At 40.1% G+C, this 21,464-nt stretch overlaps 2 protein-coding genes and 1 long non-coding RNA gene across 7 annotated transcripts in view; 1 reads left to right on the top strand and 2 right to left on the bottom strand.

Moving 5' to 3' along the window:
- Window positions 1-2,936: 2,936 nt before the first annotated feature.
- On the bottom strand, window positions 2,937-8,215 carry LOC140950143 (retinol dehydrogenase 8-like). The gene is made up of 3 exons (XM_073399328.1): window positions 7,951-8,215; window positions 6,101-6,374; window positions 2,937-4,656 (listed from the first exon to the last, which is right to left on the bottom strand). The coding sequence occupies exons 1-3, from the start codon at window positions 8,213-8,215 to the stop codon at window positions 4,332-4,334; spliced, it is 864 nt and encodes a 287-aa protein (XP_073255429.1). The 3' UTR covers window positions 2,937-4,331.
- Window positions 8,216-9,709: 1,494 nt separating this feature from the next.
- Window positions 9,710-14,121, top strand: LOC140949816 (uncharacterized). The gene is made up of 3 exons (XR_012167121.1): window positions 9,710-9,887; window positions 10,144-10,227; window positions 12,187-14,121. It is a non-coding gene; the product is annotated as an uncharacterized lncRNA (long non-coding RNA).
- Window positions 14,122-14,532: 411 nt separating this feature from the next.
- The window catches only part of LOC140949815 (phospholipid-transporting ATPase IF-like), a 46,648-nt gene continuing 39,716 nt past the window's right edge, over window positions 14,533-21,464 (bottom strand). For 2 of the 5 annotated variants that reach the window (XM_073398946.1, XM_073398948.1), the window contains one exon: window positions 14,533-14,971. In XM_073398946.1, the coding sequence (XP_073255047.1) occupies window positions 14,828-14,971 (144 nt within the window). In that variant the 3' untranslated portion in view covers window positions 14,533-14,827. Of the gene's footprint in view, window positions 14,972-17,105; window positions 17,761-20,007; window positions 20,583-21,464 lie in introns of those variants that run through there. The other 3 variants (XM_073398947.1, XM_073398950.1, XM_073398949.1) reach the window with 2 other exon arrangements.

Raw genomic sequence — 21,464 nt, 5'->3', positions numbered from 1 at the left:
ATCGAAAACTTGATTACTTCCTAGCTTTGAAGAAACGGAAACAAACTCCTGGCAGTCTCACAGTACGACAGAAAACAACTAAGGCAATCTGCCTTGCTCAAGTTATTTCCCTTGGAAATAACCGTCAAGGAGATGTGAGATAAGGTCTCATTACCCAAAGCCTGCCGCCAATCGTGTCTATTGCACTGGGTGAGCTCCTTGTTCTTTGTGTGTTTAAACCCTTTGTCCCATTTTGTTATAAGATCAAAACCAAAGCCCACAGGGCAGAGAAAAACTTTTCAATTGAAGTCCCCTCTTATCACAAGCTACGGATCGGCGCCTTCCCTCCCCTTCCCTGCCTGACGGTCTGGATCAGCCCCATCCACCCCCCTCTGTCTCTAGGTCTAGATCAGCGCACTCTCCCCTAGTTTATCGCTAGGTCTGGATCTATAATTGACTCCTAACTGCAAAACCGTGGGTTTGTTTTGGAATAGTTTTCATTCTTAGAACTGGTAATACGTTTTACAAAACTTTTTTCATCGCCGTAATTTGCAGAAGAAAAAGGAATCAGAAAGTACCATCTTTCAATTCTAATGACAGCTGTTGCAGGGACACCAATACTTGCTCGTTACTTTCAGGACGAAAATGGCAAGAGTAAGTGGAGTGCTAATTGAATAGAGATGGAAAGCACCGGGTCTAGTTACGATTTCTATTGACAATTATTTTCCTTTTTTCAATATGGCCTCACGCCTGCCATCCAGGGCAGGTCCAACCTCGTCCCCATAGGAGAGGCGCCCGCCCGCCCGCCCGCCCCTATTTTCTAAAGGAAACGTCTTGGGACGAGGTTGGGGTAGGTCCGGCAGAAATGCTGAAGGAACGAGTCGCCATAATAGAGTAATGCCATTTTTGGTAGCCTGTTCCAGGTTTCCATATGGTTAGAACGAGTTGAATCGTACACGGAGAGCACAATGGAAAAACATGGGAGAAAAGGTCTACCCCTTAGTTTCTTGCCTTCAGAACCTTCATTTCTCCATAATCATTCTACCACCCAACATTCGAATTTTTCAAGTTTCTTAGCAATTTCTACAACAGATAAGCCAGTAAATCGAAGTATACAGGCTTATGCTCTCACGCAGCTGAACGTTTTTGCGTTAAGGGGGTTTATCTTTCGTGATATTCACAAAAAACAAGGAAGGAGTTCGAGCAATTAAGGCTATGAAATACATAGAGGATATTACACGGTGGCGAGAAGATATGAATTTTATGTTCGAGTGGCAAGAACAATATCTCACGAGTGAGCGAAGCGAACGAGTAAGATATTGTTTTTGCCACGAGAACATAAAATTCATATCTTCGAGCCAACGTGTAATGTTCTTTTTATTATATGGAGAAACCAATTCAACAAAAGCAAAAGGCGGGAATCGTGACGTCATTGAACGATACGACACTCACAAAGGTGACATACGGAAAATACGCCACTCGGGTCCCGGATGAAGTGGCGTATGAAATCTACGAGTGGTTTAGTTCCCAGTAAAACACTCTCCTCCATATAATAAAAAAAAAATATGTGGCCGTAAAATATACTCGCGCACGCGCACCTTTGGCGCGGAAGTACGTAAATCGAATATTCGAGTCAAAAGATGGCACAACAAGTATGAAAATAGTGAATTATATTGAAAGACACAACTTTGGTTGAAATGATTTCCTTACCAAGTCCAATCCTACTGAAATACAGACTTATAAAGTAGAGGAACGAACTTTTTGGACACCCTGTATCTGTTGTCCGCATTAATTTCGAAAAATTAGCATAACGTCAAAACAGTGAATGTTGTAACGTAGATTTTTGACCGGTTCGTAGGATAGGTTTGTCTTGAAATTTCAAGGTGTTGCAGTGAATCAATCTTAATTAAAGTTTCAGACATTTTTATATACATTATGAAGATTATGTGAAGAGATTTTAAAAAATTTCGTTCCCGTCATTTCGGAGATATACAAAAAAGCGCTAAGAGCCCAAATTTTGAATGAAGTTGCACTTAGACAGGTGGTGAAAACGGGTTACTTTTCAAGATCGCCAAAACGAAAGTACACCAAAATTTCCTAGAATCAAAATATGATACTAGGCAGCATTCTGACGCTACTTAAGAATAATTTGAGTCGTTTATAACGTTTTTATTAAATAATCTATCACGGCTATTGAAAATTTAAGGTTTGAAATATATTTTCGTTTTAGTCGAATTTTTTTACTTCTTACGGAGATTGTTTGCTAAAAACCAAACTTTAAGTTCCTAGTGCTGGATTTTCAGTAGCAGGTCTATCACACAAAATTCGGCTTTTTATCAGTTTCAAAGGTTTTTCTTTTATTGTTGTCATAGTAATATCGATTTTACTTAAAACTTCATTTTCACAAATTTCAATCCATAGCCAACTACTGGTGAAAATTTTACAGCGATCGGACGAGGAAAAAACCACTTTTAAGGCGATTGAAAAATATCGGTATAGCCTCTGAAAAACTGTATCGAAACACCTTAAATGACCGTTAAAGAAAATGACGAAGCTTTGTTTCTACAATTTTTATTGGTTCTTTCTTGCTCGCGTGAGTAACTTATATTAAATTTACTTTGACATACTCTATGGCACAAAAATGCTTCTTGCTATAATACTATAATTTGCAAGTCACTATTTAAGGAGGGGGGGGGGGGGGGCGGTACTCCCTATAATGGCCTATACGGGTAGGCTCCGCCCAAACGAGGTACCTCTTTCAGGCTTAAGGTAAATGAATAGGTAGGAGTTTCATATAAAAGGGTAGGGAAATCAGTCATTACGGCCTGTGAAAGAATTTAAAAGGGATAACAAGCGCATTTTATGGCTTTGAAAAACACAAGCCAGTGCCGGATCCAGACCTTGAGATATGCGGGGGCCCCGGTCATCCAGACCCTTACAAAAGGGGGCGGGGGGGGGGCGGTTTCCCAAAAAATTTGTTTTGGCCTTTTAGGCCTCAGTTTGGTCTAAAAATAAGGGGAGGGGAGCGGGCCCCCAGCCCCCTCCCCTGGATCCGCCACTGCAAGAAAACCTTCTGGTTCAGTAATTTATTTAACAATTAATGAATGAGGCTGAGTATCTTATGAAGAATTATGGAGATCGAGGAGGGTGTTATCCCTCGAGACCGTAGACCGAGGCGGATAACAACCTCCGAGATCGCCATAATTCTTCATATGATACGAAAGCCGAATTCAATAATTGTTTTATTATTCATTCAAAATAATTCCTAGTTTAAAAACATGGCTAAAACATGCTAATCTCCATCGAACCATCGATGTTAAGTTCATCTTCGATAGTGCACGTTTAGCTCAGCTCCGCAAATATTCTCCAAATAGCAGATGTCGCCCTTCGAGTAGTCTTCTTGCTGTTCTTGCCATGTTTTTAGCTATGTTTTCGCCTAGTTCTTACTCTTGAAACGAGTGAAATGTCCGCAATTTTTCAAGTTCACAATCAAAACAACTCAACCTCGTCCCCAGGTCTTCTCGGTCGACGGTGCCTTAAAGGGGCTGTGTCACGGCAGTCCAGTTCATTTTGTTTAATTTTGCCAATTACTCGCCCTCTACCGCTATGGAACTTAAAGTAAGCAAAGAAATTACATGTAAAGGACAAAATCAGAGATCTGAGACAAACAAATATGTCTCCTGAGCATTATTTTTGATGTTGCAAGCAGCCGGGATCAACTTTGAAAAACTGTTAGGCTGAACAGTTTTCAAAAACCCTAATTTCAATCCGTTTCAATCTTCTTCAATTTTGCCCATCCGTGACATCTGTTTTTCTGTTATGTTATTTTATCCTTCTTTTAAAGTTCTAAGCTGTTATTTTTGTTTCTCTTAACTTAAAGGGCATTTTGTAATTTCCTAATTTGGCTGAATTTCGTGACACAGCTCCTTTAACCTGCGAAAACGCTGCATTTTTGACGTCATTTCCTCGTTAAACACAAAATTCTTCCAAATTTGGTCATCAGTAACTGGATATGGCGAATTAAACGAGTGCTTTTAGCCAATCAGAATCGGGAAAATATTTTGAATGAATAATAATCATAGTTAATAGACGGCCGTGGATTACAGCAGACAGCGTTTTAAAGGGAAGCAGCATTCTAGACTAGTATATGAAAGGGGCACCAATTGTCAATAAAAGGTCTACGAAAGTGGTTCCTTTTTTCTGTTAAAAATGATATGTATAAAAAGGGTAAGTGGTTGGACCTCGGGGATGAGCCTCCCTGTATAAAACTTTGTTGAGTACCCCCCAGGGATGTATTCAGACCGCTGCTGATCAACAGTGGCCACAAACACGTTTTCCCCATAACCTCTGATTTAACTAAAATAGCGCTGATGCATAAGCTCTATAGGTTTATCGCCAGTGGGGTCGGTTAGTTTGGCTGCTGTTGCAGCTGCATAATTCTTGTTTGTTTGATACCTCAAATGTGGCTGTTCAGCTAGGATTGCTTCTTGAATCACTTGAGCAACTTCATCTGGAGTCTGAACCACTGTGGTAAAGGCGGTGCTTATCTTCTTGGTCAGATTCTCCAGTAGTTGCTTAGTTTCATCATCTATGGGAGGGCTGTCTGCTTCTTTGTCATTGCTGCGCAGATTGGCCCCAAATGAGGTTGCAACTGGTCCTGGCTCAATTAAAGAGCATCTTTTAATTTGAATAAAACGAAAATACATGTAGTTAGGGTTATTTTGATAAATAATGATAGAGTCTCCCTGAAACTGGTTCTAAGATATATGGGCACGTGATTTTTTGTCTGGATCTTTACAATATCCACCGGTAGGGGGGGGCGGGGGAGGACTTCCACATGAAAGGGGTGGGGATGCTCATTATCTCGCTTAATGGTGTAAATTTTGGATTTTGGTCTCATTTGGGGTGTTCTGGGCAAAATGCCATTATATTTAGCTGTAAAGATCTCTTTTAGGGCTGCATGGGAAGAAATATTGAAAATTCTTCAATTCGTTATATTTAATACTTGATTCAAGTAATCAAAGTTTAAAATGGTCTCTTTTAGAGATCAAAAAAGGGGTGGGGCTCCATTCAAAATTTCAGATGAGCATCCCTAACTCTTTCACGTTGGAGTCAGATACTTCTTGGCCTTTCTGACTCTTGAGCAGGGTATACCCCCTTTGAAGCTCAGGGTCATGTGCCAAAATTGAGAGATAACCCTGAAAATCCCCGAAAATAGTAGATCTTGCAATAATTTTTAGGCTTTAAACTCACAACAATACCATTTTATGGTGATTTAAAGTATCAAGAAAATATTTCATATACATGTATCAATAGCTGAGAAAAAGGTGTTGGATTGCAAACTTTGTGGTCCAGCATTTCTTTCCATAAAAACCCTTAACGTTTTGCAGACATTCTAGCCTCAAAATTTTAGTATTATTTATGTGCCAATCACCTCAAAAATAGGATTCCAAGTAACTTTCTCACATGCTCTTTCCATCTTTAGTTTTTTTCAAGTTCTGCATTAAGCCAGTCAAGTGACTGGTAACTGTAAAAGGGCTATTAAAACTGGCAGCCTTTTGCTTTGACAGAGAGATTTCAGTTATTTTGCTTTACTTTATATAAAATAGGAAACAGGGGAAATTCTTCCCAGAATTCCTGGTTGATTCAGTTTGGTGTTCTGCTGTACTTGCTCTGACACACAACTTAAGAACTTTCTTTTAGTGAAACCCACATTCTTATTATAATTTTTAATTTAAGCATGTAGGTCTGCAATTTTTGTCTGGAACAAGGTTGCAAGTTATCATTTAAAACAATGCTTTGTCTGGAATGACACTTTCCTTTTGGACTCGGAACTGGCTTTTTTGATTTGCATAACCTCGACCCTTAAAAGGCTTTCTAATAAGCCAACTCTTTCACTTGTCAAGGTGAAGATATAAAGGAGATTCAAACAAAATTTAATCCACTTGCTTCCATATTTTGGCAGATTTTTGGCTGCTCAGTATAAATAAATTACATTATCATGAGACTGGAAATAGAACAAAACATATAATGCAGTACCCAAGACCACTACCTTGAATGAAAGAAGAAGCTGATTTTAACCTGTAACTGAAAAATTAAAGACTTGGTTGAATCTACCTACTTCACATTAAATGTTTTCAGCATTGGGGCCAGTGACTCAACGAGTCCTTCCACTGCAAACTTTGACGCACAGTACACACCGTTAAATGGCACTCCACTGATTCCTCCCACACTGGTCACACAGATAATGTGACCATCTCTTTTGGACTTCATACATGGGAGGACAGCTTTAGTCAGCCGTAACACTCCAAAGAAGTTAGTTTCAAAAACACTCCTTGCCACCTCCATTGTTTGAGTCTCCAAGGGGCCTAGCAAGCCTACTCCGGCATTGTTAACTAGAAAGGACAAGATCAATACTGCTTGCATGAGCTTCTTGCAATAATCAGCACTAGCTTTGTACTGCTAACAATAGCATAAGAAAGTAATTTATTGAAGTTGTGATTGTGAGTATGACCTTAAGTACCTCCTGATCTAAAATCAAATTCTCTCTTTGATTAATGATATGCAAGTCAAATTGGGAGCCCAGGGGGTACTCAACAAATGTTTGTACAGGGAGGGTCTGCCCCAAGGTCCAACCCCTTACCCTTTTATGTACCATTTTTCATGATAAGGTACCCCTTTTGTATACCTTCTAATGACAAATGGTACCCCTTTCATATACCTTGTTTAGAACTTTGCATCCCTTTTAACTGCTGTAAATGCACTCTTTTAAATAGGAATCAATCATAAAAATATTCTTGATTTTTTAAAGCCACAAAATTCATCTGTTAGCCCCTTTGAGCCCTTTTACAGACCCAAATAACAGATTGCCCAAACCTTTTATAAACTTCAACTAGTGAAATCCCTTTACACTCTTTTATATACCTGAAGACTGAAAAAGGTACCCCTTTCAGGTGAAGTCTCCCCGTGCCCATGTCCCGTGTACAGTAGGCCATCATAGGGAGTACCCCCCTCCCCCCCCCCCCCGCCTCTGGGATTGGGAGGGTAATCTAGTACCTGGGGTGTTATTACAGGCACCTCTTAAGGGGAGGGACCGCTTACTACAGGCAATCTCTTAGAAGTAGTTTTAAAATTAAATAAAAATCCTTGGAGGGAATAATTCTCTGTATAGTTTTGGTCATAATTTTTCAGCTTAAGATACAGGTGGATTTAGAAGGGCAAAGGAGTCACAGTAGCCTGTAAATACAGCAGTCTCTCCTGGCACCTTGTAAAAAGGGACATTTTGCAGGAAATACATCTGCACGCAGTGACAGATGACCTACTTGTACAGGGCTGTCATTGGTAGCTGGCAGCCAGCTACTGCAGTAAAATCAGCTGTCCATGGTGGTACCTTAGGTTGGAAAATGAGTCGAAAATGGCAAATATAGGAGGATTTGTGGGATAAGTGACTGCCTAATTTCCAACAGAGACCAGCTCCTTAAAGCCTTAATGGCAGCCCTATTGTATAAAGATGTCGGAAGATATCCTATGACATTGCCCAGAGTTTTGAAAACATTCTGAAGAGCTTCAAAGTTCTCAAGAAAATGATCGTGCTATTAATTGAACTGAGAACGCTAGCAAGTGCGACATCAACGTTCCCTATCATCATGGCAAGAGATTTGGATGGAGGGATTAGTTAAATTTTGGTTCATTCGGTCTGAAGGACGTATTTAGGGGTGGGGGGTTTGGGTGGCCACCCTCCGGACACACCCCGAGGATATACTCCATGCACATGCGTGTCTCTATGGTTCCAAGCAGAAAAGTGGAAATAATCTGGAGATCATTCTTCATTCTTAATATTTTCAGTTTCAAGATCAAGTCCCTCAGTACTTCTCGGACTCAAGATTTTCTCCATAGATCTGCGGGGAGGGGTTGATCTTGTGTACTATCAATAGTACATTAAAATTAACTCGAAGAATATAGAAACCTTACTGAGTATATCGATCCGCTGATGTGTAGACAACAAGTCTTGCACAACTTCGTCCACGGACTCATCGGAGCAAACATCCATCGCTTTTATGATGAGAGTGTCATCGAGAAAATCCTTGCCCTTTTCCTCAAGCTCGCCTTTTTTTGCAAGATTTCGGAGCGTTGCATAGACGACGAAGCGCTTTTGTTTGTCGCTAGCTAGCAAGAGAGCTGTATATAGCCCTATGCCTGTGGAACAGCCAGTAACAAGAACAATCTTCGGCGCCATGTTGTGGTTAGACACCCCCAGGACAACCTCGTCCCCAGGGTCTTCTCGTTTTCCAAAATGGAGGCAGGATAGCGGCAACACCCCGGGGGAGTGGGTAGGGGCAGGAGCCCATCAAATTTGATGGGCTCCTGGTAGGGGATACTCCTTCATGTATTTCATTTATTTTCCTTCTCGAGCCAAAGAAGCAAAGAAGCCAAAAAATAAAAATAACGCCTGATCTCAGGTTAACACACCCCCTACCAAGAATTCCCAGGAGTACCCCCGGGTGGCAACACCAACAGGCAAATCTTTTGTGACATACGACCTGGTGAAAACCAGATTGTTGGAGTCAATGGTTTTAATTACTGCTGGCAACTCCGATCTACAAACTAGTAAGCTTTCTCTTGCTATGGTTTAAAACCATTTTTTTCTTATCGTCTTATCTGCTTAGGAGCCCTAGTTCATTGGGTGAGGATGGTCTCTTCTTCTTCGATAGTCAACATGCAATTTGTGTCACCGGCGTAAATCGCGACAGTTGCTGTACGAGACGTCCAGTGGCATGCCGTCGATGAAAAGTCTAGTAAATGATATGGGACCAAAGATGAAACCTTGAGAATCGCCTGCATTAATTAAAGGAGGTTAGTCGACTTTGCATCATGACCTTACTGAGACTTCATAGATGGCTAGTTTAATTTCTTTAACAATGGAGCATCAAAAGCCCTAATCAATAACTTAAGATTTACGCCAGATATCTGTCCGTTATCCATGCTGGTAACTGAGCTGTCCACTAAAGGGTCAAGACAGGATAAAGCATGTCTCTCTTAAAAAATCGAAAGGGCTCAGCTTCAAATAAACGAATTGAGGCTTAACCCGGTTGTCGGGTGGTCACTGACGGGTCCCCTTAAGAGGTTAACTTGTCCATGTTCAGCATCGGTGAAGTATCTAGGGCATGTGACCCGAAACGCACAGGCCGCGCGGGATAATTAGGCCTGGGGACTAGGCAACTTTTTAATGTCTCTTTTGTTTCCTACTAATATAAAAACATTGTGATAGAGAGGATCAGAACTCGTGTAGTTTTGTTAATCAACCATCAGGCGTTTGAAAAAAGTTCCAGTACTTTCCTTTTCTCTTGAATTTCGATCATCTAAGTGTCTTTGGTTGTAAACTGAAGCGATGGATCCTATAGTGAAGAAGGTCTTGGAGGGAAAGCCTGAAGATGAGAAGTACCAAGCTGTTGCTTTTTCGTTTGCTTGTCTTTTAACTGGACCGAGGGCAAACAAGTCTGCTGATAATAACGGTAAGTGAATCTCCATTGCAACCGTTTGAGTGTACCCAAGGCCCTCCACACAATCGCTCTGTGGAGGGCCTTGATGTTCTTGATCTGATTTGATTTATCTAGCGATTAATTAAAAGGCACATGTGACAAGCCAGGTGCCTCAGACTTGCAGATACGTTTATCCTTTTATGGATGTTTTAATGAACACTTCTCGAATTTACTGTCCTTTTACAGGTGAACATGTAGCGAAGAAAGAAGCAAACACAAAATTTAGCTTCGAAGCGATGGATCCGGTATTAAAGAAGCCCTTGGAGGAAAAGCCTGAAGATGAGAAGAACCAAAATATTGCTTTTTCGTTTGCTTATCTTTCATCTGGACCGAGGGCAAACCAGTCGGACCAGCCGCCATTTGATAGCGGTAAGTGTAGTCTCCATTGCACCCGTTCAAGTATATCCAAGGCCCTCCGCACAATCGCTGTGTGGAGGGCCTTGATTGGGTAAAGGCACTAAAACGGTTGCGAAGGAGGATAGTTAGTTTTTGATCAGATATGATTTTACTAGCGATTTAGTATTATTAAAAGGCACATTTGACGAGCCAGGCGCTTCAAACTTGCAATTACCTTTACCCTTTTATGGATATTTTATGAACACTTATCGAATTCACTGTGCTTTAGCTTTAATTGCAGATGAACATGTGGAAGCAAACCCAAAATTCAGCTTCGAAGAAATCATCGACGACTCGGTTTAAGATTTTTAAGGTGTGTTTTTCTTAACTGGTGATTTCCTTTAATGATTGAAATCTATCAGAATAAAATCCTACCGAGTCACAAAAAGCTGACTACAAAAGAGTAAGAACAGAAACATCTGTCATCGAATTTTGCCATTTTAAAAAGCTTATAGTCATCGTTCGAGAAGTCATGAAAGTTAAGAGAAACATTTTTTTTATTACATGGCAAGTTCAAATAGTTAATTCTTAAAAGCTTAGTTTAAGCTTCCGACTTTTTAACCTATGTGACAGCTTTCTTGGCCGCCATGTTTGCATGCGGCGCAAGAACTTTTAGCACAATAACCCTTTGTAAAGAAGAGGCCTGAAGGCGTGTAAGCAAATTGAAGCGGAACATTGAAAATCGTAAACTCCTCGATGGCACTCATTGATTTGAAACTTAATCAGGCGAAAAAAAAAGTCGCGTTCCTGACTGACTTGACTATTCTTTAAGTGCTTAGATCTTTGTTTAAGTCAGACTTTGCCCAAAGAAGAAAAAAATCTCATATTGATCTCGTTTAGCGACCTTGCACTTCTAAGCCAAAAGTCATAAACGTTCTGGACAAATAGTTCATTGTAGGATCTTTTCAGAAGACTAAATTTTAAACTCGCCCCTAGATTTTCACTGTCACAAACTGAACTGAGCTGCTAAACTGCTTATCGTTATGTCATGGGGAGTAACCCAGCCAGATCCCGTTTTATTATCGATTATTAAAACACAGACTAGATTTTTCTTTGTTGTTGAGAGCAGAAACGTTTATTACATGCGCCCTCAAAGGTTTAATGGTAACTGGAAGAACTGAAAGAAGTCAAACTTAATTCAAGTGAATCAGTGCTTTGACTAAGTATAACAGAAACCAAGATACATTTTAATTTTAGATTTTATTCAGTTACTATCACGAAATCATTTTTGAATGTGCGAAAACAGTTTATCCATGCATCCCAGTTTCCGGGTCGGAGCCGAATCCAGAGACCGACCTATTTTCATAAGATCAGGGATCAAGAATTGAAACGAGTTTGGTATCAGAGATCTAAATATGTGATACATTTCAAAAATATATCTCATCTCACTGCGAGCCTGTTTCGTGTGGTTTTGGTTCTTTGTCGCCAGATACTGACAAGAAAATAGCTCTACTAGCTTTAAAAGGTATTTTCGGCAGTTTTAGTGGTGAACAGGTTAATATGTGAAAGAAAATGAAAATATCTAAATAAAACTTCAATGTTATCTTTCACCAGCACTCCTCAAAAGTTCTGTTCCATTTACGATTTACGAAACCCGGCCAGTCTGTCATCAGTTCAGATTTCCAGTATCATCTTACACTTTTAAAGTACAGCAACACAAAACAGCATTGTTCATGACGGCAATCTTGCAATGGCGAACTATGCAACGAAACCCCCCTTTGATAGTTCATCGAAAGCCCAAGGCTCAAAATGACCTTGACACTGAACGCTCTCAAACAATCTGTTCCAAACGAACTCTTTAATTTCACACATTCAACCACTTCGTTTAAAGCAAAACTTATCAGTATAAAGATCGACACCAAAAAGTTCTCCCATTTCCCAGTGGATCACTTGATAACGATTTTCCTGTTTCTACAGAGAAGGCGCTGCTATTGTTGTTTTGTTTTAATTCCTTTCAAAGTTACTGTTGATCAAACTCACATCTCTTGGCCATGCATGGGATTCAATGAAAAGACAATAATATCCCAATAATTGACAAAAATCAAGGTCTATTTTCCAAAGGAATTTCCCCTCAGCCTATCGCTGTCTTGCAGCATCCCGGGGTTGGACAGAAAACATTGTTAGTAGTGTGAATTCCGAATTACTATAAATGACTCCCTTTGCATTGTATTACTAAATCGTGCAATTGCTGACATTGTATCATGGGGCAGTGCTATATCATATCATATCAATTAGTTGCATTCCTTTTTGTTTGCTTTTATTGCAGATCTAGATCTCTTGACTCAGCATTAAAAAATGATTTCGCTGATGTTATGACCGTAAAGGAGCCAGAACAACCGGTTAAAGAAGAATCCAGTACAATGTATTTGTGGTCCTTTCATGCAAATTTTATCTTAGGTTGTTGTGTTTCTAATTTAGGATATTTTCTGCAGTCCGTAAGCCGGCACTAGTCTCGTGAGGTTTGTGTAATAAACGTTTACAAACTTTTTATGTGGTAATTATATCAAATACGGGTATGGTGAGTGTTTCAGTAGAAATCAAAACATGTGTAAGTGGTTAAAAAAAGAGTATGATCCATGTGGCCTTACATGTATCTCAGTGAAGATCCGCTAGATCTTAGAGATCCTGTACATCTTTAATATACTGTAGATCATGAAACTAGCAAGAAGCAAATTCTTCGAAACCATTGTCATTTGCAACATTCTCAGTTCTGCACAGTTTGTAAACATGAACGTATAAAAAGTTTATTATTCTATTATCTAAAACATTAAAATAAATAACGGGTTTTATAATCACTTTAACCCCAGGTAATTATATTAGAAGTCAGCAAGAGATCATAATAGGACGGAGAGGGAGTCTAAGGGCGTCGGCCGGGATATCTTGATAATTTCAAAAAAGTTATTTTTAGAACTATGCGGACCATGCGAAAACAGTTTCCTGTAAACTGGTTGACTTCTGGAAGACTCGCTTTCACGATTCAGCGCGCCAAAGCGAGGCGGTATGAACAAATGATCTCTTGAAGTCAGTAAATATCTCTCGAGGTATTATGTAAGGAGCCAGTTATCGACCCCTGGTTCATAACTTACAAACAGCAAAAAGAGTTGCTGTCAATAAATAGTCATGCAATTATTCTTCACTTAAAAGTACCTTGACATCTTTTCTCAAAACACCACAGCTAACAGGGCGTTTTCATTGACTTAGTTTTCTACAAAGGCAAGCGCCAGGACGCTGATTAGACTTGGTACAACTAACGAGAAAGGCTGTAAACGGAGCGGAGCGCGTCTTTTAAAGGAGGAAAAACTTTTCCGAAAGTCTAGGACGCTGATAAGCCTCAACGCCACGAAATTCCGACCGCCGGTGGATTTTTTCCTAGATTATTGACGTATAATTTATGATAAACTCTGTCAGCGTTAAAACAAGAGAGGATAAAGGGGACAGAGAAGGCATCCCCTATACAATACCTATTCCACAGGTAATTCGTCTCGAGTTATTTTTAGAATCGGGATAAAGTTACCTCGCGCGCTGCGTGGATGTTTCGTGGAGGTTTCGCATGACTAAACGCCGTGCAAAACATGTCGGGCGAAAGGCAATGAAAGCGTAAAGAGATCGAGAGCATTCCTGAACATTGAAGCGAAACGAGTCGGCGCTAACCTGGGAAAAGGGAATCGCACCATCTCTTCTTCCGAAAGACTCTTGTTCCGTTTATTTGATTTCTTCGGCGCCTTTTTGCTTGATTTGGTGACGATCGAACTCCTGGCGAAGGCGCAGGTTTAGGCTTCCCTGCACTTTTCCTCCCCTTCCCCTCATCTGCTGAACTATCATCGGAATAGGAGCTTTCTACGTTTTCCTGTATTTCATTGGCACTCTCCGTTTCGGTTACAGCTTCCTCCTCGCTTGCACTGATTTTTTCATCTTCTTCGCTAGAACTCTCAGCTTCGCTCGAATGGCTTGTTTCTAAGCATTGCTACGACGTCGAGGAAGAGCGATTCTTTTTAATTTCCGTTTCGCTGACACAGCTTTAGCAGAAATCTCTCTGTAGTCGTTTTCGTTGACAAAACGAATAGCAATATCGCTCTCCGCGTCTTCCGCCATTTTGTTCTACGTCAATTCGTGAACGACGCGTGGCCCTGAGCGTGGGTCATCCACCAGGAACACATTCGCGCTATATGATTGGCTGTTGTCTAATCCCCTTAGGATCTGTGGTCTTAAAAATAAGCAAGACGAATTACCTATGGAATAGGGTGTGTATGGGGGATGCCTTCTCTGTCCCCTTTATCCTCTCTTGCGTTAAAAGGGACACACCACAACTAAGTCCATCCGTAGCTACAGACGACAAGAAACAGTTTCATAAATATGCCTAAATATAGTCTTATGTAACAAACCTGGACTAATTTTTGTGAATTCAATTGATGTGAAGATACGTTTTAGAGCTCTGTTTTCGAAAGTTAGCAAATTTACCAGAATCTTTCATTGCGGGAGTGCTCCTAAATGGGACAGAAGGGACTGAGTTGGGATCCCTCAGGCAGCTTTGAAAAATCAATACCATTGATGTAGGCTACAATAAAACAAAAAAAAAAAAAGATTTCTATCTTGTCGCGCAGGCGGCGTGATCTTTCCTCATCGGTAGTTGGGAATTTGCGTTGATGTAGATTACTGAGAAATGTTTTTTAGCTTGACAGTACTGCCGTGCTCAGAATCGAGAGTATTCGTGTTGCTTGTTTCAATGGGTTGTCACTAGTTCCAAGGGACAGAACTACGCTCATTAATACTTAGCTTATTAGTATCCATCCACGTCCCTCACATTTTTAAGGACTTTCTATGTACAATTCACTTTTCATATATGACTTATTATATTTAACCTTATGTACTAAGGATTACAGCTTCAATGTGGCGTGCGGTACACTCCTTGTAGATTAGCGCGAGATCTTCGTTAGCGTGACACTACTGTCCTGCTCACAATCCAACATCACGACAGAAACACGAGTCTTCATGTTACTTGTCTCGCTGAAGTGTGACACAGTACTCTTCTTGTGTTTGTTCGCTGGAATCCACTCGGCCTTGTAAAAAAAAAGAAGCGTTACAAATTTGACCAAATTAAAACCATGCACGAAAACTGGCTAAACTAACCAAAGTCTTCTATAGCGGTTTAAGCTGAACTTTTCCCTGTCCCGTTTAAAGATAACTTTATTAAGAGCTGTTCCGTGTCTCCCTTTTGTTTTAAAGAATAGTAACAAAGAGTTTTTGCGAGTAACAAAGAAAAGTACAATCTTGGACAAAATAGTCGTGTAACATTTCGACCGCACGTCCCTCTCCCCAGTTCAAGGTTGGGAAAATGGTGCGTTTTGGTCCTTGCGAGGCTTAATCCCTGATTTTGAGAGGAAGAGGGTGATGGGAGGATTACTTTTTTATTAGGTTTTGTTCAAGATTCCATTCTTCAAAGTAGACAAAAAATTTTGAGTCCTTTGTTTGTTTTTCGACATTGTTTTTCTTTATCTTCGACACGTTTTCAGGTACGCACATGCGCAGTGGCGCACAGCTAGCTTCACGCATGAATTCTGTTGGTTGGAGTCACAGGTCGTCATCGTGAAAATGACTCGTTTCAAACATGGTCCAGGCCCCTTCGCATCAGCCCTTGTTGTTAATTAATATGTTATTTCAGAGGGGAGAGGGGGGCTGGGGCGAGGATGATCACCGAACTCGATCGCGAGAAGCTAGCTACTCATAGGGATATGGTAAGCCCAATAAACTATTTTTGAAGACTGGGGGTATTCAAATCGATTATTTTCAGCCATCCAATTAAAATTTCAGGATTGCCCTCATTTCGTACTGTGGTTTTGTTTATGACGCTGTGCAAAGTTCCCTGCAAACGTTTCAATGTCATTTTTGCTTAATATTTTGTGCTGATTGAGTTAAGTGTCTCTCAATAGGATTCTACTCATGAATAAATATTTTTCTAACTCTTTTATCGCTCATATGAAGAAAATAAATAGACTTTGCTACGGTGCTGCAAGATGGGTGAGTTCCAAAACGGTGCAGTCCACCGAGTCTTACAAGTAGGCGGATTTAACGACCCCACTGACTATGAGTGAGTTCGAATGAGTTATGAAATTATACCGTGCAATGATCTTTTAGTCTACTATCAGAAATACTCTATTTCTTTCCCTAACGTTGACATCGAACAACCCAAAAATAAATTTAAGATTAGGAGCAGGGAAAAAGTACGGTGTAATAAATTAGTTTGGTTTATGTGCGACACAACTCAATAACATCACGCTAAAGGTCAAAATTTTCATCTTTATTAAAAGGGCAGAAGGTGGCTTCACAAGATTTTTAATTAAATTTTACAAAAACAAGTCTATTGTTACTCTTAAAAATTCTACTAATTGACATTATTCCCTGTACCTAATGTCTGAGGCCTTCCAAGGGGTGGAAGCGACAGGCGACATGGCTCCGAAAACTTGCGACAATCTCTCAGAAACCACCGAAAACCGACAGAAAAGGAGGAAAGAATTCTGACAGTGACAATTCATTTTTTAAGTGGCGAAAGCGAAATTTGATGTCTTTTACATTTTGGCTGTTTGACAGTTAAATCACAATCTCTCGTCCGTTTTTCCAAGCATGTTCTGTTATTTTCTTTGAACCGTTTTTTTAATGTTGGCATTACTGAAGAACAGTCTATCCAGGGAGGAAGATTAATAACAATTTTCTTTTCTCACGCTATATTTGCCGTAAAGTTCAAAACTGAGTATCATAAAGATTTATGCTGAACCAAAAGGGACATTTTCTTCTTCGCTAAATTACGACAGCGACATTTTCTCCTTATCTACAAGGCAACAGGCAGTCTCAGAAAAGACCAACAAAGTGACAGCCTCCCCCCCTTCGAAAGGCCTCATGTCTTTGCCAGCAGTTTTCTTTTCGGATGAACTTCTAAAAACTTTACTCGTCATTAAGATCAATAAACTGGCAACCGTCGCGTTCTTTTTGTTTTCAGGAAAATTCTCGTTTGCAATGAACTTATTCCGACACTATCAAAGGAATAGATTAAAGTGAGTATCTCTCAAGACATTTTGTGTTTTGCTTTCATGCAGGAAACCTTTAAACTAGCTGCTACAAAGAGAACAAAAATGACACCTAACGCAAATCCGTAAGCCCAGTTGCTGGTCACGTTGACAGCAATTTGCATGGGTGCCTTGCTTTTTGTTTACCACCAAAAAAGAGGAGATCTTAAAAATAGCTTGGTGTAGCCTAAAAATCCACCTTTGCGATAGCGTCACCAGTAGCCTACAAAGCAGGCGTTATGTTTTCGCGTTTTTCAGGCGGGCAAAGGCAAGTGCGAAGAAGGCGCGAAGCGCTAGACACGCGCTATGATGAAAGGCGTGGAAAAATAGCCTTCTGAAGTCTCGCGTGCCTCGCGCTCCACGTTCGCTTCGCGCTCGCCTGAAAAAACGCGTAAAAATAGCGCCTGACGTTCTGCAGGCTACGCCACTAAAGTTTAACCTGAACGGAGGGAAGGGGCGAAATATCGCTCAGTGTGCCCTTTTTTTCTCTTTAAAATGACATTTTGAGTCTGGGAAGCACTCAAACGTTGCCTCCTTGGCAGTGGTTTCGCGCGGTGCTATGTTTTCTTTTACTGTGGATTTTCTGATATATTTTTCATTTTATTCTTAGTAAAATGGTCTTAGTGCAGTGCTTCTAGAAGTAGAAGATTTAAGAGCGTCTCAGATGAGAGTAGAACTATCCACAGCGCTACGGCGGAAGAGGAAAACAGTACAACAGAGATGAGGCATTCCAAAGGGTACCACATGTAAGCCTACAACCATGTGTCCTGCAAACGATTTCCTCTCACCTACAAAGAAAGTGAGAGGCAGCTTTATTAGAGCGTCGATAATTAAGAACTAAGTGCAGCAGAAGGACAAGAGTTTAATAGTATGGCATTTACAAGTTAAACAGCTCAGCTGTTTAGGTGCAGTCAAGTAGACAACAGAGACAAACTGAGCATGCGCAATACTTTAATTATTAAGGTGCAGTTAAGGTGTATTCAGGTAGACGAAGGAGAGACAAACTGAACATGCGCAGTATTGTGCTTCAACTATTATTAAGGTGCAGCCAAGTAGACGAAGGAGAAACAAACTGAACATGCGCACTACTTTCATTATTATAGTGCTGCCTAGTAGACAACAAAGAGACAAACTGAACATGCGTACTACTTCAATTATTAAGACGCAGCCAAGTAGACGAAGGAAAACCAAAATGAACATGCGCACTGCTTTAATTATTATAGTGCTGTCTAGTAGACGACGAAGAGATAACTGAACATGCGCACTACTTTGATTAAGTAAGTTCACGGAACAAGAATGATTCTGCTACGTCCGAGTAATAGAGAAAAACAAACAAACAAACAATTAGAAATTTAACTGGTGTTGAACCCCTGTGAAAGAAGGCTAGAGTGTACTTCGGGGAAAAAAATATCCTTGTTGTTATTAAAGACGCTTCCAAAATTTGTGGGCGGAAGTCATCTTCAGTGGCGCGCAAATTTAAGAGCAGCTGGCATGTTTGTGACAGAGATTTACACTTGAAAGTCAGAACGTCACAAATTGCTTTCGGGCTCGCCTTCATCGCTGTCTTGTAACCCACGACGACACTTGTCGAAGTGTGCCGAACAAATTCTCAAAGAATAAGGAAAAGTAACAATCCGAGAATGGAAGAGTGCGTTTGATCGCCTCTTATCTTTTCCGTTAAACGTAAAAAGTATTTAAACGTGCAATACTGATCAGTTTCCTTGGACTGAATGCTTTATTGAGTTTGCATAAGATTTAATAATGAGGACAACTCTATTAATGAGTGCAAGCTGTGTACCGGGTTCATCTAAGTGCCGATTATATTAATGCTGTTTCAGTGATAGTACCTGAAATCTGTGCAGCTATTCTCCTCGGGTAAAATTGCATTAAAGACAACACTGCGGCGCCTCGTGCGATGAGCCTTGACAGAAACAACCTCGTATTACAGGCAAGGAGTGACACAAGAGATTATAAGGTTAAAGTTAAGGAGTTCCGAGCTGGAATTTTCATCTTTGTTAGCCATTTAAGAGTGAACCATTTTGAATCACTCGATAAAAGTAGAACACCAAGAATAGGTCGCAAGATTTGATAACAAAAAAACTTCATATTTTCATATGGCTGCGGAAAAGTAGCGTTAAGAAAAAAAAAATTCAAAGAAAACATCAACAAAAGAGAGACAAAGGCCGCGAAAAAAAGCAAAGAGAAAAAGAGGGGAAAATATGCACAAACACAGAAAATAAGGTAACACCCAAAAAGCCAACAGCATGGCCGTGGATTCAGTTTTCAGGCAGATGTTGATTGTCATCCGAACAAACATTAGTACCTTATGGGTACCTTCTCAAGATTATTAAAAAGCCTAAAGCAACAAGCTATCAGACAAAGGAAGAAGCCATCATTACATCTAATTGATTTATTTCCGTTACAGAACCGTCATTACTATAAATGTTTATAAAATAACTAAGATAGTACGCGCTCTGATTGGCCGAGAGCAGTGTTTGCATGAGAGTATGTAAACATGGTTGTGGCGTCAAGTTGTTTGGCTTTTCGCGCGCTAATCACGCAAGCACCAAATTTGAAAAAGTTTTCGAGTTCAAAACTCGACAAGTTTACTTTATTTACCCATTCCTTCGTCGGCTGAAACATGGAAAACCGTTACAAAGAAGGTGAGTCAATTTTTCTTCGCTTAAGCTGACATTTTAAGCGAGAAAACTCCGTATTTTCCAAAGCATCTTTTTGCAAAACAAGAACTCATTACGCGTGCAAGACTTCGTGGACAAGATTTTGCGACTGGTAAGAATTTCTCTTTTAATCAGTGCCATACAAAGAGTTTTGCGTTTTTTTCCAGGGAAAGTTATTTTATAAAAGCAATAGAAAACTTTTTTCCTGTGTTTGCATATAGCCTGATATAAACACTCGAGGCGTTGGGAGAATTCTCGACGGTTATGCAAACCCTCGACTTCGTCTCGGGTTTGCATAACTGTCTCGAATTCTCCCAACCCCTCTCGTGTTTATATCAGGCTATGCAAGCACGGAAAACGTTTTCTATTGCTTAAATAGAAAATACAAGATGTATTCAGCTTCCGCTTTAATTATAATTCTTCTTAAAGTGATATTTGATGTGGACAAAGTGTCTAAAATACGAAATATTTATTTACTCCCTATCAATATTATATTCATATCTCTACAATTCAATTTTAACAATATTAGATTCTACTTATTTTAAAACTATCATGTCCTTAAAACGCCAGTCATCACACCCGCTACGTAAATGTTCAAAATTATCTATAAGCCGCAAATGGGACTTGCATTGAAATCTCCCCCAAATGAAGTTAGCTTCTTATTTCGAAATCCGAGCTTCACAAGATCAAGTGTAGCATGTATGGGTGTTTTAAAAAAATCCCACTCATAAAAGGACTACAAATGGTAGCAGATTGAAGTTGTCATTCTTTTCGTGCTTGGACTGGTTATCTTGAGCAATCTGTGTTTGCTACTCCGAGAGGTCGATCATGGATACGTCGCTTTCAGCGGACTGCGGATCCGCAGTATCCCAAGTCATAGCACTTACGTACGAGGTAACTACCACCCCCGTGCTCTCCTCACCCTCGATGGCCTGAAAACAAATAATACTAAATATGAACACAAATTTACTACAGTAGTAATAAATGCATGCTGAACCATGGCCCAGGTGTTGAAAAGCAGGGTATAATGCAAACGTGTGTAACAATTCACTCACAGTCTCCGAGTTTCTTGTTTAAAAGCGTTCTCGCTGTTTATCTTTATGAAAAGTAAACCTAATGTGTGTAATAGGATAATTCACATGAAGTTGTAGTGTTCGTCAACATTTGACAATCATAATGGCTACGCCTGCTTTGAAGAACAAGGCCCCGGCTCCTGACAGAGCGGAAATTCAATCAGGAAAAAATACTGGTGCAACATTAGAGTATAATTAATATTAAAAGATTGACCAATATTACACAATTCTTAAAAATACTCGAATTAAACAGAACTACAAGAATGCATGCATCGGTGCTCAGTGGTGATACTCTCATCATGCTCTCATCATACACTCATAGACGATTATGCAAGCAAGGACTTAAAAAGATGCTGTAAAATCAGCTGGTAGAGTAACATAAAGAACAATTGGCTTAACAGCTTTCATTTGCACAGTCAGCATGGTAATTGATCCACAGCTACCACAAGTAGCAGGCGGAGCACATCTCAGGCAGACTCCAGGGTCAAATTATTTAGAAAAGGGAGTGCAAAGATCCTAGCCTGTATTTATTGCTTTAACACTACTTAAGGTGCATTTATTGGATAATAAGCTTTAACTGAGATAAGAAGCTGCGACAAAACTCTACCTTTTTGACGATGAAGTCGAAGACGTTGTCCACGCAGAAGAATTTGGGCACGCTCGACGAACGTTGTACGACGAGTACGATTCGGCGAAGATTCAAAATTCGAAAAATGGGACCATTTGTTAAGTTTAGATGAC

This window comes from Porites lutea, chromosome 10, assembly GCF_958299795.1.
Source record: "Porites lutea chromosome 10, jaPorLute2.1, whole genome shotgun sequence".
Lineage (NCBI taxonomy): Eukaryota > Metazoa > Cnidaria > Anthozoa > Scleractinia > Poritidae > Porites > Porites lutea.
This window is presented reverse-complemented; position numbering and strand designations above follow the sequence as displayed.

What these genes read in the sequence shown, in the direction of transcription:
- LOC140950143 (XM_073399328.1), bottom strand. Translation starts at nt 8,215, where the DNA reads ATGGCGCCGAAGATTGTTCTTGTTACTGGCTGTTCCACAGGCATAGGG. An exon ending in TCAGCGGATCGATATACTCA is followed by an intron (nt 6,375 to 7,950) that starts GTAAGGTTTCTA and finishes TGTCCTTTCTAG; the next exon opens with TTAACAATGCCGGAGTAGGC. An exon ending in CTGAAAACATTTAATGTGAA is followed by an intron (nt 4,657 to 6,100) that starts GTAGGTAGATTC and finishes TCAAATTAAAAG; the next exon opens with ATGCTCTTTAATTGAGCCAG.